A 19057-nucleotide genomic window follows, 5' to 3' on the forward strand; every position below is an offset into this window, starting at 1 on the left:
ACGCCGCAATATTTATGCAAATTTGGAGGACGCCAGGGTGTCCATCTGGGATGACGGTCAGAACGTTTCACCTCCATCCGCTCTCACACCTCCACGTATCTACGTCGCAGCACATATACAGTACATAGATTAATTTTGCCATGACACAATACAATGATAATAACATTATAAAGAATTAAGATAATACTAATGCATGATATACATATACCACTATACATATACAAACAAAAATTACAATTACAATATAATCATTCTCACGTTATGGCAGTCTGGTATAATATCTTGTAGAGTAAATGTTGCCAACAAAATTAAGCAGAATACCTCTGTAGAGCTGTCTACCGCAGTTTCATCAATAGTGTCAGTGATCTCGTGCAAATGAATATGAAAAACCACTAGGATCAGCAAAAGGATTAGCTACAGTATCAGATGTAGATCACATTTTAGAAATAAGTTAATAAGCAGAAAAAGGAGTACATTGACGAGGTTTCAAATGCAGATGACCCAAAATAAAGATCATGTGTTCAATGTAATACTCGACAGAGCCATTAATTCTTTATCATATAATTTTCAACAGTTACAAAATTTCAGTAGCAAATATACCAATTGATTGGACCGGGGGGTGGGGAGCAAAACTATTCAGGGTTATAGTAGAGGCAAAACGCTACTGGTTCCCAAAGTCCCTCATGATAAGAAAAAAATAGAATTAAGCTTTGTTTGTTTACATTACAAAAGTGTTTTTTTACACTTATAATGGTAAAAATTGAAGGTTCCCAATCTACAATGGTGAGTAATTCCATTTAAAATTTTGGTTAATGTAATTCTGAAAATTAAATGAAAAAAAAAATTAAATTGGATGCTCTTCCATGGAGGTGAGTGAAATTGTGAAATTGTGATTCCAACTGTTCAACCACGATTGTAACGGATGACCTGATTAAAGGATTCAGACGGGGAGATATGGTCCTGACGACGGTTGGTGGAAGGGAGACAAAGTGCGAGGACAACCAGGAAGTTGAAATGAAGGTGAAGGGCATTCCGATACGACTAAGAGTGCTTGTTATCAGAACCGTCATAGAGGGAATTGAAGTGGTGTTGGGAGAGGTCAAGTTAGTTGCCAGACGAGTAAGGTTGGGAGCGGTACGTGACTCGAGTACGGAATGGAGAGAAAGGAGTCGTCAGATGCCGGTGATAGACGTAGGGATGGAAGTGAGGGCCAAGGAGGGCAGTGTTGCCACGAAGCGCGACCTTGACGAGAAGGTTACACCTTGTACAATTAAGGATGAAGACTTCCTGGCAAAATTTGATGGCCAGAAGTGGAAGGTAGAGTGGTGCGTCAAAGGAGGCTTGCCTATATTGAGGAACAAAGTTGGCTGCTACGAACAGATGCTTGATACCGAAGCATTGTGGTGAATTGATGAGGGAATTTTGAGTCCTTGGGAGAAGCCGGTGAAGGATGGAATCTTGCCTCTGATGGCAGTGGTGCAGCCGACCAAGATCAAAGTACGACCATTGTTGGACTTCTGAGAGCTGAACCAGTTTGTAAGGTGCCACACTGGCGATAATTTTGTAGACATATGTAACGAGACTCTACGCAAATGGCGCCAAATGAATAGTACGTCCACGATTGTAGATCTGTGGGCGGCTCACCTGCAAATTTACGTGATGAAGAAGCTGTGGAAATACCAACTAGTAAAATATAAAGGTAAAACATATTGCTTGACCAGACTGATTCGGGCTGTGCTCAGCTCCGAGGATAATGACGAAGATCCTGAAGTCAGTGCTGAAGAAGACTGAAGTAATGAAGAAGTGCACGGATTCCTACATCGATGATATAGTAGTGGATGATACTGTTGTACCGGCGTCGGGCGTAGTGGAATACTTGACTCGGTTTGGATTAGTCTTAAAGGAACCGGAACCGATGGAAGGAGGAACGGTTTTAGGACTGCGACCAGAGAGGGTTTGGAGCGGAAACCTGATGTTCAGGAGAGGCAACAACGTCCCGGATGCGACAGACGAGATGAGCAGACGAGAGGTCTTCTCGCTCTGTGGCAAATTGGTTGGTCCCCACCCGATTGCGGGTTGGCTCCGGGTGGCGTGCAGTTATATTAAAAGGCAGTCGGGATTGAAAGGTTGGGGATTAAAGGTTGATGAGGGCACGCTCGCGATGATACGTGACGTCGTGCGACGGGTGAGACGCGATGATCCAGTGAAAGGGTAGTGGAGTACACCACAACAAAACAGATTTGTAGAATGGTACAGTGCTACCAGCAGAGCAACCGGTGTAGTCCTGGAAATAGGACGTGTGGTAGTCTAAGATCGGGTGTGGCAGCGCAAAAAGGATGACTACATCACATTAACGTATCGGAGTTGGAGGCAGTCGTAAAAGGATTCAATTTGGCGCTGAAATGGGGACTGCGTGAGATCGAAATCAAGAAAGACTCAGCCACGGTGGCGGGATGGATGAACTCATTGCTAACTGATGAGAAGAGAATATGCATGGAAGGGGCAGCAGAGGTCACTGTGAAACAGCGCCTCGGGATTCTGAGGGAGTTAATAGACGAGTTCAGCGTGAAGTCTGGCGGGAACTGAAGACAGAGACGGGAGAGGAAATTGCACGGGTGATAAGTGAGATGCTTCTGGAAAGGGGTCCAGTGGATGAAGTCCTAATGGATAATAGCACAGCTTTTCGGTCGCGAGCACCGAAAGAAACGCTGGACAAGTAGAACACGAGAAGTTTCTTTAGGGCTGTTTACCGGCCGAACAGGAATGGAATAGTAGAACGACACCATCGCACTATCAAGTCCATCGCTGAAAGGGCAGTAATACCGCTTATGGAGGCAGTTTGCTGGTATAACATGTCCTCTAGGTCAGACCAAGACAAAGACTTGGTTCCACAGAGAGCCGTATTCAAATATGAATGGCGACATCCCCAGTGCTACCGGCCAATGCTGAAGAAGATGCTGCCTCAGTACAGCTGGGGGAGGAGGTATGGGTGAAGCCAAGGGAGAGCAACTGCACCTCACAGTGGACGATGGGTGTCGTAACGGAGGTAAATTCGTGGAACATCATTTCTATCGTGGGAGTGCCACGACATATACTGGATCTTCGTCGTATAGTGGATGGCGGAGAAAACGACGAAGAGAGTTACGACGTGGCAGTGGATGGGGGAGCAGCGCCTCAACGACCGCAGTGTAATAGACGTCCTCTGGGATGGCTGCAGGACTACGACGTAGGGAGAGGAGGAGACGGAGAAGACGAAGAATAGGTTGATCTCGAGATCAAGGGGGGGTAATGGATGTGCAGTTGGCACTCCCGGCACAAGGTCAAAGGTCACCCTGTAGAAGGGCAGATGGGCGTCGGCCGAAGGGGCGAGGCAGTGTCGAGTGAACGAGGGGGATATAAAGGAGTGAGTGAGAAAAGTGCAGTAGAAGAAATATAGAGAGTAATTAGCTTAGATAAGATTGTAGGATTAGAGAGGCGTTATTAGCGAGAGTGAGAGAGGAGCTAGAAGTAACTTCATCATCAGGTCCTGCGACGACGAAGCAGGAAGAACGATGGACAGCGCTAAGGTAACGATACACAAATACCACAGGAACAAGGAGAAAATGGGCAATCTTTCTTGACATTTACAATGGGGGAGTAAAGAAACATGTGCCAAACACTAGAGAAAGGAAGAAGCAGAAACATAACCGGTTTAACAAAAAGTGTGAGAATGCAAAAGAGGCAAGGTAAGTGGCTTGGAGAAAATGGAGGAAGGAAAGAAGCAGTAAAACAAAAGAAGCTTACAAGCTAGGAATGACTATACAGGAATTCAAAGGGAAGAAGAAAGCATCTTTGAAAGAGGTGTAGTTGATAAATGCAAAGATGAACCAAAATTTTTGTAGGTTTATAAGTGGTAAATTGAAATACAAGGAAGAAAGCACCAAGTTAATAATGGATGATGAGGCCTTTGAAGAAGTCTCAGCTCAGGCAGAAATAATGAATTAAAATTTCCAGTCGGATTTTTTTTTTTTTTTTTTATAGAAAAGTGAGGGGAGCAAAAAACCAGGCTTGACAGATATAAATGTAGAAGTGAGGGAAGTGCTCAATCTCTTGGGATCATTGCAAGTGACTAAAGCTTCGGGACATGGCGGGACCTCAAACTTGTACACACCACGATCATCACGTGGCATGGAACGTGCATGATGTCGCCCACGATCTGACGCTTCTCTGCCAGTGCGACCCTGCTTGACCCGACCTAACCTAACCCAGTGCAATTATGTAATTACGCACCACGGGTAACTTACCCACGCGGTATATATAGCGGCTTCCGCCGCATGTAAAATCAGTTCACTCGTACCTTACAATAAAGGAGACGAACTCACCAAAACCTCTTTCTCTTTCAAAGAACGTAGGGAACAACTAGCGGACAAGACCCACAGTCTTATTACATATTTATTGAATGAAGGCATTATGCTGCTTGGTTGGAAAAGGGCACACGTAGTGCCAATTCATAAAGGTGGGAATAAGGAGACACCACAAAATTATAGACCAGTATCACTAACCACGATAGTGAAATTATATGAAAGGATTGTGAAATATCTTGAAAAGAGGACCATTCTTACAGACCTTTTAAGTTTTTACTTGAGAGTGATTGATGTGATTCACCTTTGTCTTTGGATCACGGGTTGGACTCGTGATCGACAGCTATTTCCCTCCCGGAAGAGACCTGAGGGCTCATATGACCGATCTATGGGTAATGCTGTGACCTTACATGCACAAACACATTCAACTCCCCGCCCACGAGAGTTGGAGTAACGACTCGAAGTGCAGCGATACTGAAATTATTTCAGCCCTGAGCGGGATTCGAACCCGGACCGCCGTAGTGACAGTCGGAGACTTTACCAACTGCGCCACCGAGTCGTGCTGCAAGAGAGAGGCTGGAGTGGGGGTGGGGGGGCTGTGTGCACCTGGAGCTAGAGAAGGCATTTGATAAAGTGCCTCAGTCGACTTATGTAGAAATTGGACCACATTGGAGGACTGAATGGCAAACTACTACAATGGATGAAAGATATTTTGAAGGAAAGATACATGAGAACGATAGTAAAGGGTAAAATGTCATACTGGAGAGCAGTAACGAGTGGAGTTTCACAAGGTTCAGTGCTTGCAGCATTTTTTGTCTGTATCTATGGTATGATGGAAGGGACAAGTTATGACAGCATGTTTGCAGATGACGCAAAAATCACGAAAAGAGTGAAAAACGAGGAAAGTAGACTATTGCAAAAATATCTAGACTTTATTTTTGCATGGAGACAATATATATGTATATACATATGTATATATATATATATATATATATATATATATATATATATATATGTGTGTGTGTGTGTGTGTGTGTGTGTGTGTGTGTGTGTGTGTGTGTGTGTGTGTGTGTGTGTGTGTGTGTGTGTGTGTGTGTGTGTGCATGTGTGTGTGTGCATGTGTGTGTGTGCATGTATATATATATATATTGCTATAGTTGGGCAGAAGATCCTCTTTTAGGCAAATGTCATTAAAATTTGCAGCAGCTTCTGGGTTCACGAGTTTTTTGCTGACATTCTCGACTTTTTTATGCTGGCGCGCCGTGTCCTGCTAAGTTTTCTAATTACCTGGCCAAATAACACTGGTGCAATAGGTAAAGGCATGGGAATTATCTTCTTAATTTTGATGCAGAGCTTTCGCCTAACAGCTAGGCATCTTCAGTGCTAATGAGTACAGTGTGTGGGAGATGATTATATATACACAATACACAGATCACAAACATTTCAGTGCTGATCCGGTTGACCAATCAGGAAGCAGGACGTGTAGCGACGCCCTCGGGCCAAGCGGTCGTGAACCTAAAGCGGAGCTCGATGTCTTTTGATGTGGGGATAGTGAATGGGTCCGGAGTCTGTCTGTTCATGGTAGGGTTTTTATCTTTTATGTATAAGGCTTCTAGGATATGAAGGCGTGTGTGGTTTGTTTCTGTCTGTAAAATAGTGATGCCCTCCTCCAAATTCTTTCTTGTCAGTGGGGTCTGATGTACGTCTTCGTGGTGTCGCTTGATAGCGCCATTGGAGAGGTGAAGGGTGAGACGCCTCGTGAGCTTCGTCGTAGTCATCCCTATGTATGTTTCATTGAGGGCTTCACAGTTCCCTTTTCTGCAGGAGTATTCATACACGAGATGGCTACGTTGAAGTTCCGGTGTCCTCTGGCAGGGGTTGTTCTTAATAAGGAGTTGGGATGTCTTCATGTTTTTATAGAAAATAACCAGATCTATTTTGTCATTGTCGTTGGTAGGTTTCACGTCTTTGTAGATGATTTTTCTAAGGGCTTCCTCGTCGGCTCTATAATGGGTGGACATGGTGTTTTTGTAGAATTTTTTTATCCTGGCTTCTCCTACTGGCTTTTCTGCTGGGGTTGAATACCATCTGCCAAGGTCCCTGTTGATGGCGATTTGCACCTCTCTATTAGAGAAGCCATTGTTTACCAGGACCTGCGTCGCTCTGTCGAGCTCTGCGTGGGTTCGGGCCCAGTCGCTACAGTGCGTCAGGGCCCTTCTGACGTAGGCGTCGATTGTGGACCTCCGGTAGCGTTGAGGGCATTCACTGTTACCGTTGAGGCAGAGTCCTGGGTTGGTGGGCTTGGTATATACTCCGACCCTAAAACCTTGAGAACTGGCTTCAACCTTTACATCTAGGAAAGGGAGCTGCTTACTGATGCTGTTCTCTGAAGTGAAGTTTAGGCCGGAGACGCGCTGTAGGTTGCTCCTCAGGTCTTCAAGCTCCCTACGATCCCTCACGAGGACGAAAATATCGTCTACGTAACGAACGTATATGGAAGGCTTTCTGGTAGTACTGAAGACCTCTCTCTCCACCATCCCCATGAAAATATTGGCGAAGAGGACTCCAAGGGGCGAGCCCATAGCCACACCATCAACTTGTCTGTAGAGTTGTTTATTGGGACCATTGAAAGGGGCTTCCTTGGTACAAATCTCCAGCAGTTGGCGTAGGAGATTTTTGGGGATCTTCAGCTTTGCAGGGCCATTCTCAGGGTAGACTACCTGTTGGATGTAATCTATGGTACTATCCACGGGCACGTGTGTGTGTGTGTGTGTGTGTGTGTGTGTGTGTGTGTGTGTGTGTGTGTGTGTGTGTGTGTGTGTGTGTGTGTGTGTGTGTGTGTGTGTGTGTGTTTGTGTATTTACCTAGTTGTATTTACCTAGTTGTATTATACGGGAAGAGAGCTATGCTCGTGGTGACTCGTCTTTGTATCTCTCAGCATCAAGTTTTTTCTTAAAATCTTGAATAGTGTTTGCACACACTGTTTCGTTGTCTAATTTGTTCCAAGTATCTATCACTGTGTGTGGGAAGCTGTTCCTTTTCAGATCTTTTCTGTAACTCTCCCTTTTTTGTTTCTTTTCGTGTCCTCTTGTTTTACCATTATCCCACATTAACAAGTCATTCTTATCTAAGACTTTCATTCCTTTCATTATTCTATAGATAGTCAGCAAGTCTCCTCTTTCCCTTCTTTGTTCCAAAGTTGGTAATTCTAGTTTGGACAGTCTTTGCTTATATGTCAGTTCGGAAAGAGCTTGTGCTAGTTTTGTTGTTGCTCTTTTTTTTTTTTTTCTTTTTTTTTTTTAAGGTACTGGGTGTCCATAGTGTTGCTACGTACTCAAGTTTTGGTCTTATTAGTGTAGTTAGATTTTTTTTATCATTTCCTCGTCCATGTAAGTAAACGCCACTTTAATTGACCTCAATAAATTGTAGGTTTCTCCGAATATTTTATGAATATGCTTATCCGGTGTCATGTCCTTGCTGATCATCACTCCAAGCTCTTTCTCCGAGTTTACTTTTTCACCTCTTCTTCACCAATTTTGTCATCTTTTGATATTCTGTTTTTACGCTTTTCAAATTCCATTATACTACATTTCTTTATATTGAATTTCACTTCCCTTTTTTATAGTCCAATTCCAGATCTTGTCCAAATCTTGTTGCAATGGGTTGCAGTCTTCCTCCGTTTTTACCTTCTTTAGTATCTTTGCATCTTCTGCAAAGAAATTCACATAACACTCTACACCTTCATCAATGTCATCAATGTATATGGCAAACATGACCGGGGCCATTACTGATCCCTGCGGGACACCACTTATCACTTCTCCTTGTCCGAATCCAAATTGGTTTGGATTCAGTATAGTTTTTTCTTCCAAATGCTTAACCCATCTATTTTTGACAATTTTTTCACAATTTTATGCTACTGTGCTTGCTAGTGAGACAGGTCTGTAGTTAGAGGGGTCTTCTTTGTTTCCTCCCTTATATATTGGTACGATGTTTGCCTTCTTCCAATCCTGTGGTACTTTTCCTTCTTTAAGTGAGAATTTAATTATATTGTATATTTTGTCTGTTAATTCTTCCATATATTCTTTCAGTATCCAATTTACAATTCCGTCCGGACCATGTGATTTTCTAACATCAAGGGTTTTAATTTGGTCGCTCATTTCATTTTGTGTTACGATTAATTCTTTCATTGAGGGCGATAACTCTCTCACTATTTCCTCACAGCTAGGTGAGTTTTCTATCGTGAATACTGATTTGAAATGGTTGTTCATAATTTCAGCCATTTCCAGTTCTTCTGTATATTCATTTTTACCTTAGCGCAGTTTTTCTAATTCTTGATTGTTCTTCAGTTTTCCATGTATATATCTGTAAAATAGTTTGGGTTCTTTCATACATTTATCTATTTTTTTTTTTTTTATATAGTTTCATTTTTCATCTCTGCGTATTTTTACATACTCGTTTCATATCTGCGTATTTTTACATACTTAATTTGATGTACATGTGCCATTTGCATGTTTTCTTTTCTCTTTTTCATTTCTTCCAAGCTTTGTCTCTATTATCCTTAACTTCACTACAACTTTTGTTGCACCAGCTTTTTATGTATGTTCTTTCCATTTTTTGTTGTGGTACATATTTATTCACTCCCTCATGTGTGTGTGTGTGTGTGTGTGTGTGTGTGCGTGCGCTTGTGTGTGTTAGCAACTTTTAGTCAATTTAATCTAGCGCTTTTGTATTGAAGTATTTTATCATTTAACACCCGCTCAACAACAACATTTAACAAAGCAGCCTATTAAAGTTTTAAACTAACAATATAATGGAAGTTGAAGAGGCTAAAAAACCAGGGAGGATACTAATAGAAGAAAATTAAAACGGTACGAGAAAATAGAGTTTCTCGGAGAAGGACAAATAAGTGGACAACTTTACATATTTTTATATATATTAACAGGTTTTCGTCACTTTAATCTAGCGCTTTTGTATTGAAGTATTGTATCATTTAACACCCGTTCAACAACAACATTTGACAAAATAGCCATAAGTTAAAGTATTAAACTAACAAGATAATGGAAGTTGAAGAGGCTAAAAAACCAGGGAGGATACGAATAGAGGAAAAATTAAAACGGTACGAGAAAATAGAGTTTCTCGGAGAAGGACAGGTAAGTGTAGGACAATCTTATATATAATATATATCTTAAAGTTTGAGGAAAGAGCAAATGCCATCAGGTTGCATATTGAAATTCCATTAGTATTGACATTTCAGAGAGCAATGCGTATGAATGTTGGGTTGCAGTGATGGGGGGAAAATATATTTACAGTTTTTGATTATAATAAAGAATATTAAATTCTATTTTCCTTCCACGTGCAGGAACCTAACTCTACTTCCTGGAGGGCATAGAATATTTTGTAAACTTATAAAAAAAAAAAAAAACTATCTTAATTTGGTATCTTTTTTTTAGAAGTGCACACCTTTATGATATAGCAATAGGAAATTAGATATTCATTTTGTAAATAATGATACATAGTCATAGAAATCAATTTAATATATTTTTTTCTTGGCGGAAATCAATACCAAAAAATCTTGCTGAAAGCAAATATACTACAGAACAGAGCTGTGACAATAGGTTTGTGATGCCGTGTTGTCTATCCAGTCCCATTAATGTTAGTTTTACAATTGCATAGATATTATGTAACGGGCATTCTCCCACACCAAGTGATGTCACCATGCTATGCATTTTCAAAACAGTGCTACAGAGCTGAAACTCCTCTACACCCCACAGTCTGATCAGATGCCAATACTGGCCATCAAGATCACTGATGACGGCCCTAATGAGCACTAGAATTACAGAGACAACATTACTAAATGCAGGTTAGGTTAGATGAATTTATCATACTCTAATTTCTTTAATTTCCACATCCAGCAAAACAAAAATGGCGTTTCAAGCAGTCGTCATGGCTCCATCAGTGTATCACTTTAGCAACTTTTTCTGTTATTGAATCCAGCCAAGAAAAAATATATATTATATTCATGTATCATAATTTACAAAATGAATATTTAATTTTATATTACTATATATAGGTACCCCGGAATCCGCGCGCGGCGCCACTGTCGATCATGTGTTGTTTTCATGGACAAATGTTGCGGCCCACTAGTTTTTGTTTAGTTCAATTTGAATGCTTCCCGCGCTTTGCGCATGCACAAGATATTCAAATTACCTTGTTGTTTTGCAAGTGTAAGGCTAATTCTTGAAATAGAAACAATTTTTCAGCGACTTAAACGGAAATTTGGTTATCAAACTCGGCAACATAGTTTTCCGAGTAAAAATATTAAGGTAAGGAATGTCTAAACATAATTTTAAGTTACATAAACAAGTTTTTCAACCTATTTTCTCCCGGAATTGAGAAGCTTAATATCATTGACTTATTCGTGTTTGAGCTAAAGTCCCCGGAATTTAGCTATATCACCCATGAATCTGATGCGTCCAGTTCGCGTTCGATTTTGTTTACTATTACCATTGACAACCAAAATCACACAATCACGGTTTTTGCTCAAATGCATAATTTATATATAAAAAATAGCATATGGTTGCATTATTTGACCTATTTTCTTTAAAATGTGTGATTTCCATGTAGAATGATCGAAGAGAAGTTACGTTTTTATCCTCTACAAAATTATCAACCGGCAACCAACGTCATTGTTTGGGTTTCGTCGGTGTTGGTTGCCGGCTGATAATTTTTCAGAGGATAAAAACGTAACTTCTCTTCGATCATTTTACGTGGAAATTATCCATTTTAAAGAAAATAGGTCAAATAATGCAACCATGTGCTATTTTTTATATATAAATTATGCATTTGAGCAAAAACCGTGATTGTGTGGTTTTGGTCGGCGTCGGTCGACTTCGGTCGGCGTTTAGCGACAGCTTCATGGTTGCCATGAAAAGGCAAATATGGTATGATGGAGATGTCTCACTTTGTTTTTGACATGCTCATGTGATTTGTTGATCCATAAAACCAAAGTATTCCGAATTTTAATAAAATTGGACCAGTGGTTTAGAGTTAATGTGTATTTCTTTACCGAAATCTTTACAAATTACCACCCTTAATTCTAACACTTTGTTATGGTAAAGTCGAGCCAAAAATGCGGGCTAAGAAAATAATTCAAAAAATCGTATCTCCCTTATTTTTCAAGCTATTTCAAAAATTTAAAAAGCATTTTGTTTCTAATAAAGTTGTCTTTCATATGCAACAATAATATAAAGGTTAATTTTTTTTTTTTAATTTTGTGGGGGTACCTAATATATTGTGTAGGTGTGCACTTCTAGAAATTAAAATATACCTTTGGTTTCACCATTTTTATGATTTATGTCATGTAGAATTTAATTCAATTTATTATTGTACCTCTCCAGAATTAGATTCACTCCGGGGTATGTTTCACATTAGTGTTTATATCAGTCTTAATGTTTATTTTTTGCCATCCCAGAAGTATCCTTTGGGACATGCTCTACCACTTTCACCACTTCATGCTATTATTCACCACCTTTCTTATTCTTTTCCATCCTCCTGATTCCACTTGTAGTCTTTACATACTTGATCACAACCTCCTTGAAACATAGCCATTCTTCTTGTACTGCTATGGAGCTAAGCTTCATGTTTTTCTTGAGGCTATGAATTCCTGCACATCCCACCATTTGATTGGATGCCAAAACCAGCTGTCAGTATCCCTGACGACGACAACAACAACAACCCTGATAGCCTTTAGCATTACAGTTACTGCATTACTAAATGCAGGTTAGGTTAGACCAATTTATTATACTTTCATTTCTTAGACTTCTGCATCTATCAAAACAAAGATGGTGTCTTAAGCCCTCATTAGCTTACCTATTCGAGCTTAATTGAGGAACAGTGAGAAAATAAGAAGCAAAACTTCTTGTCATGATCCCCACCACTAGGACTTGTTAGCCAGTTATTGGATCAGTCTTATTTGTCTGTCATAGCGAGTTTAAAAGAGGCTAATGAGGGTGCAGTCACTACACTCTCTGGGAGTGCATTCCAAAAGTTTACCACTTTTGTGGCAAACCAGTTACCTCTCAAGTTCATTCTCCAGTGTGCACGTTAGACAACTTAAGTGAATGACCCCTTAAGTTACTTGTGTTGACATCGTTGCAGCTCCGTTCATTTGTGTATTGCTTTTAGTAGTTTTTTGTTATTGATTTCTGTAAAGAAAAATGTACATTATATTGATGTATTATAATTTACAGAATTAATATTTAGGGGAAGCTTACTGGCTGAATGGGTTAAGGTGTTGTTACTTGCGGCGAAGGTCAAGGGGATGGCGGTTCAAATCCTGCCACTGGCGAATTTGAACCAAGGGCATGGTTCATTAAATTCCATACTACAAAGCCCTCTGTGAGGGGCACTGTCCTAGCCTTCCAATAAGGGGGAGTTTGTGACGTCAAACCATGTCATCATCGTCAATATTTAATTTTCTGTTGCTATATCATTTAGGTGTGCACTTCTAAAAATATACCCCTATTTCCATTGTGATCCTCATAAAAAAAAATTGGCTACAAGTGAGGTTGTTTAATGGTTATTTAAAAGTGGGTAGAATGCTGGAGGACTGGTGGAATGCCTGTATAGTTCCATTTTACAAGGGAAAAAGGGGGCAAGTGTGAGTGTAGTAGTTTCAGAGGGATCAGTTTGTTGAGTGTAGTTGGGAAGGCTTATGGGAGGGTTTTGATTGAGAGGATTAGGAGAGGAACAGTGTGGGTTTAGGATGGGTAGGGGTTGCATGGATCAGATTTTTGTAGAAGGGCAGATATGTGAGAAAGCTTTAGGAAAAGGTAAGGGTGTTTTTGGGGCCTTTATGGATTTGGAAAAGGCTTATGACAGGGTAGACAGAAAGGCACTGTGGGAGGTATTGCAGATATATGGAATAGAAGGAAAGCTTTTAATAGCAGTCAAGAGTTTATACAAGAGTAGTAGAGCCTGTGTTAGAATTAGAAATGGAGAGAGTGAGTGGTTTGAGGTAAAGGTGGGACTTTGCCATCAATGTGTTATTTCACCTTGATTGTTCAATTTATACATGGATGGGGTGGTGTGAGAGGTAAATGCAAGGGTAATGGGCTGGGGATTGGAGATGGTTAAAGAAAATGGAGATAAATGGGAGATAGGCCAGTTATTGCTTGCTGATGACACTGCACTTGTAGCCGGATCGTAGGAGGAATTAAGGAAGTTAGTGACAAAGTTTGGGAAGGTGTGCAAAAGAAGGAAGTTGAAGATGAATGTGGGTAAAAGTAAGGTGATGAGATGTACAGGGGGAGAGGATGGCAGCAAATTGGATGTGAGTAAATAAGGAAGAGAGGTTGGAGGAAGTGGATAGCTTTAGATATTTGGGGGTGAATGTGGCAGGAAAGGGAGGAGCAGTGTTGGAGTATAGATTGAGAGAAGCAAGGAAATCCCTTGGATGATTAAAAAGTGTAATGAGAAATAGACATTTGGGAATGGATGCTAAGAGGAGATTGTATGAAGGGGTGATTGTGCTGACAGCAATGTATGGGGCAGAAACATGGAACATAAAAGAGGAAGAATTTAAATGTGTTTCAGATGAAATGTCTAAGAAGTATGGTAGGGATTACTAGGCTGGATAGAGTGAGAAACGAGGAAGTGAGGAGGAGAGTAGGGGTGGAAAAGGAATTGCACTTTTTTTTGCTGCTTCTCGATGAATTTCGTTGTGTAGACAAAGTGAGAACACCTGTTATGATCCTTCCTGCTAGCCACTGCTTCCACGTCTCTGTCACAATTCTCCAGTTCACATTTCATGGCCATCATGGTATTCAAGGAGCACTGAGCTGCAGTTCAGATTTCCTAATTCTTTAACCCAGTGCAAATCATCATGATGCAGGTCACTCTCTTCAAATATTCTAGTGCTTTCCAGTCGTCCATGCTCTCTAGCTTTCACCCCCCCCCCCCAATAATACACAGAATCAGCTATCCGTTGTGCTTCTTGACTATTAAATCCTTCAAATGGTTCTGAAATGACAAGATAAAAAAAAATCATCAAATTTATCCCGAACACCCTATATATCTGCAGTACCTCCCACAATGCTTTTTGTAACTCATCCTTTCCTATTTACCTGTCATTTTTCTCCTCAATCAGTCATTTTCTTATCTCCTCCCTAACCTCCTTATTCAGCAATTCTCTGAAATAAAATATCTGTTTCCCGTACAGTCTTCACATCCACATTTGTCCATCTGCATCTTTTACCTTTTCTTCTCAACCCGTTTCCTTTTCATACATTCACATTTCAAGTGCTTTTACAGTAAGTTCTACCATACCAAAATTTTATTTTTAGTATGAATTGCTGCCTTTAACATATTGTAGTGGCATCATATGACCATGATGTTGCAGTGCCAAAAAATAACAAATCAGTCAATCATATCAGGGTGCCAGGTTACTGACCTCCTTATATGAAAAAAAAACAGAAATAAGAGAGGGAGAGATAACAGGAGGTAAGTGGTAAGGTGAATTAAATTGAATTTCAGGACCTGATCCAGTTAATGGCTCCTCAGGGACCTTGTGAAGGCTGGGTTCTTGTGCCTACTTGCAAAGGAGTGGCTTCAAATTTGATGAGATTTTTTATCTGGGGTTTTCTTGTTTCTCCAATGGAAAAGCCACAGACATGTTGAACATGGCATCTCCATGTAAGGAACTTAGAGGTATATTAGAGCTGAATCTGGTCTCATGTAACTAAAAGAAAATCGTTATCCAGAAATTTGTAATGAATTTTGCACTTAACATAGGAAATAAATTCAATGTGCAGGTTTTCATCTATGATGTCAATAAAAGATTGGGAATATTTGTCATTATGAACAAGAGTGGAAATATATAAAGGTTCTCCATTTACTAACTCCGTTATCTCTTAAGCAATTGGGAACATTTGTTGGCAGAAAAAAAAATTGCGTATACCATTTTGTCATAGCTCCCCCATTAATAATCTAATAATTTGATTAAATACACAAACAAATTTTTTTCAGTTTTGATGCCACTATAATGTAAAGTAATGCATTTTTTTAAGATATTGTTTGTTCACAAGATTAAGTTTTGTTAAAATACACTAATGTGTTATAACTATTTCAGTTTGCCACAGTGCACAAGGCTCTTGATGTGGAGACTCAACAAATAGTTGCTGTAAAGAAGGTATTGTCCTTGCTGTTACTTTTAACATATATTAGATACTAAGAATTGTACATTTAAGAGATTTATAGATCGGTAAGTCTCTGTGATGATATGGTCATATGAAAAGAACAAGTGAAGAAAAGCAGAGGTGAATGGAGTGAATTTGAAGGGAAGAATGAAAATAAGGTGGATGGACATGGTGAAGAGGGCCTAGGGTAAAAGAGGAATGTCTGTTGAGCAGGGAAAGGAGAGGGCAAGAGATAGGTGTGAGTGGAGAATGGTTGTGAATGGATGAAAATTTACACCACCTAAAGGGATCCCATATATCTGCAATACCTCCCACAGTGCCTTCCTGTCTACCCTGTCATAAGCCTTTTCCAAATGCATAAATGCACACAAAAAAATCTTTACCTTTTCCTAAAGTTCACATATCTGTCATACCACAAAAATCTGATCCATGCAACCCCTACCTTTCCTAAACTCACACTGTTCTTCACCAATTACTCCCTCTGTTCCTCTCATAATCCTCTCAATCAAAACCCTCCCATAAGCCTTCCCAACTACACTCAACAAACTGATCCCTCTGAAACTACTACACTCACACTTGTCCCCTTTTCCCATGTAAAGTGGAACTATACAGGCACTCCTCCAGTCCTCCAGCACTCTACCCTCTTTTAGACAAACATTAAACAACCTCACCAGCCAGTCCACCATCACTGTACCTCCCTTTTTTAGACACTTCACATGACACCCATCCAACCCAGGTGCCTTACCTGCTCTCATCATCTTAACAACTGCCTTTGCCTCATATTTCCTTATCACTATCATTTTCTTAGCTCTTTCCACTGCAACTACCTTTCCCTCCCTATCCTCCTTCACATTTATGAACTCTCTAAAATACCCTGTCCATCTTCCTCTTACTGCTGTCTTCCATTATCATCTCTCCAATCTGCACCTTTTACCCCCATCAATTTTGTAACCAATCTGTGAATGCTCATTTCCTCTCTTCCACAACCTCCTTTGCTTCATCATCCCACCACTCACTACCCTTCTATTTCCTCCTGTCCTCCTTGTTCCACACACCAAATTTACACACCTTGTGAGTCCCTCCTTAAACCATCCTCATTCCTCCAGACCTAGTTCTACTCTAACCTTCACTCCTTCCCACTCCTGAGCTTCTTGTACTCCTTTTCTTTCTCATTTAAGCAGTTTACTCTAAGCACCTCCCTATCTTCTGTCCTTTTCCTCTTCCTCCATCTGTCCTCCACTCAGAACTTACCTTCTACCAAAAAATGGTCTGATATTCCCCCACTCTCTCCCCTTAGAACATGTACATCCAAAACTCTGCCTTCTCTTCTCCTGGCTACCACAATGTAGTCCATTAAAGCCCAATCTACCACCCTTCCATCCACCACTCTCTCCCATGTGTATTTGACTTTTTTCCTAAACACTGTATTTGCTATCATCAACTCTAGACACATCTCCACCATCAACTCTCCACTATGATTTTTTCCTGGAACTCTACACTTTACAACCATTCTGTGTATTGGTTCATTTCCTACCCTAGCATTAAGATCTCCCAAAGTAACTACATTGACATATCTCCCTAAACCCTTTATGCACTCATTGAAATCTATCCAAAAAGGCTCTCTTTTGGCTACACTCTTCTCACTACCAGGTCCATATGCACTGACCAAAACTCACACCTCCCTTCTCAGTTTCACCTTCATCCATATTAACCTTGAAAAAATCTCCTTCCACTCCACCACATTTACCTGTCTCTTCACTTACTCATATAAGCACCCCCTTTCCCTCATTCTCTCTTCACTCCTGATACCCTCCCAACTACATTTCCAAACTTAAATTCACCCCTCCCTTTCAACTTAGTTTCACTCAATGCCAACACATCACTCTTTCTTCTCACAGACATACTGCTTATCTCTTCCCTTTTACCCTCATCTGTACCACATCCACGCACATTAAAAGACCCAAACCTTTGCTTTTTTAAGGAATGTCCCCTTTGAGATAACAGAGTAGGATGCCTAGTCCTATTCCCATCCCATTTTTGTTGCCTTTTATGACTCGAGTAGGAGCAATTGGTGGCAGTATTCTTCTCCCTCACCACAGGGTTTGGCAAAAAAAGGAAATGAACATTCAGAGAAGTGGTACAGGACAGTATTAAGAGTGGGGGGACAGCATAATGGAGGGACAGTCGCAGTATAATAAAGTATCATCATTTCTCTATGAATAGAGATTTCCTCTATCTCAGACAAACTTACTTAAAATGTGCTAACATTTTTGTCAGTGATGTATGGTCATTTTACTGTCCGTCTACCTGAAAAATATATGACCAGTCAAATTTGATTTTTCCCAGATAGTCACACCCAGTAATGTCTGATATGGGCCCCTCACAATGTTTAGTGGTAAGTCCTTCACAATCTGAGAATCATAATTAGATTCACATTGGCTGAGCCAATTACATCAAGATTATTATTGCCAAAATCCTTAAGTACCACACTGCTTGGTTTTATGACTAGGTTAGGTAAACTTTTCTTATGTCTTGTGGTATGATGGGTACATCTGCAGCTGTGTCTAGTTGCATAACTCAGTCAGTCAATTAGCCCTTCTGAATCCACTGCTGAACAAAGGCCTCTTCCATACCATTCCAAAACTCAACCATGCCAAACTCTGCCAAGTCACTCCAGTAAACTTTTCTATCTTGTCTCTTCATCTGTCTGACCTCCCTCTTTCACATTTCCCATCTCACAGCATCTACTCATTAACACATTTGCTCCATTGCTCATCATTTGTTCATGCTAATTTACTTGCCCAATTCCACTTCCTCTATTTTACCACCTCCATGATATATTTGATTCCAGTCTGCTCTCACCCTATTTGCCCTCTTTCTGTCTTTAAGCGTTATTTCCATCATTGATCTCTCCATTCTCCTCTGTGCACTCCTTAGCTTTGGTTTTATTCTGCCCAGTTTTGTATCATAAGCAAATTTAGAGACAATAGATTTTAGTCTGTGGTCTACACCATTTATAAATTTATAAATACTATGAATAGAAGTGGACCAAGAATGGAACCCTGAAGAACTCCATTTTCTAAAATTTTCCATAATCCTGCCTAGCCTTTTTGTCCAATGCAGAGTATACACTTAATGCGATAGGGGGTAGGTTAGGCTATAGCTGACCACAGATCAGTTTCCCAAGCCATTTGCCCTACTGTTCCTTCGAATGTTGAGAAGGTCTTGGGCTCTTTTTCTTCGAATCTTGGGACAAGTTTTTGGGTTTTGACTATATTTACTTCCCTATTCATTTGAGCTAATCGGAGGTCATGTTGTTGAAGTCTTTTGCTCTGGTAGTTTAATTAAGCCATTAAGTACAATTGATTTTTTGATAAATTGTTAATGTTTCCCATTTGGTTGTCTACAGATTCTTAGCTTAATCTATTCTTCCTTGCTAATTCCTGCACTTTCTATCTTGTCTACCTCATATCTTTTCTCTTTGCCTAAACTACTTTCTTTTCTATTTTCTTTTGTCTTTGA

General features: G+C 40.3%; 1 protein-coding gene across 1 annotated transcript in view; it reads left to right on the top strand.

Annotated features, from left to right (window-relative positions):
* Positions 1-9326: 9326 nt before the first annotated feature.
* The window catches only part of LOC143024618 (cyclin-dependent kinase 7-like), a 39231-nt gene continuing 29500 nt past the window's right edge, over positions 9327-19057 (top strand). Inside the window, exons 1-2 of the mRNA XM_076183487.1 lie at positions 9327-9490; positions 15469-15528. Of these exons, the coding sequence (XP_076039602.1) occupies positions 9398-9490; positions 15469-15528 (153 nt within the window). The 5' untranslated portion in view covers positions 9327-9397. The remainder of the gene's footprint in view (positions 9491-15468; positions 15529-19057) is intronic.

The sequence above is a fragment of the Oratosquilla oratoria genome, chromosome 4 (assembly GCF_046742065.1).
Source record: "Oratosquilla oratoria isolate Oo_2021 chromosome 4, ASM4674206v1, whole genome shotgun sequence".
Classification (NCBI taxonomy): Eukaryota; Metazoa; Arthropoda; class Malacostraca; order Stomatopoda; family Squillidae; genus Oratosquilla; species Oratosquilla oratoria.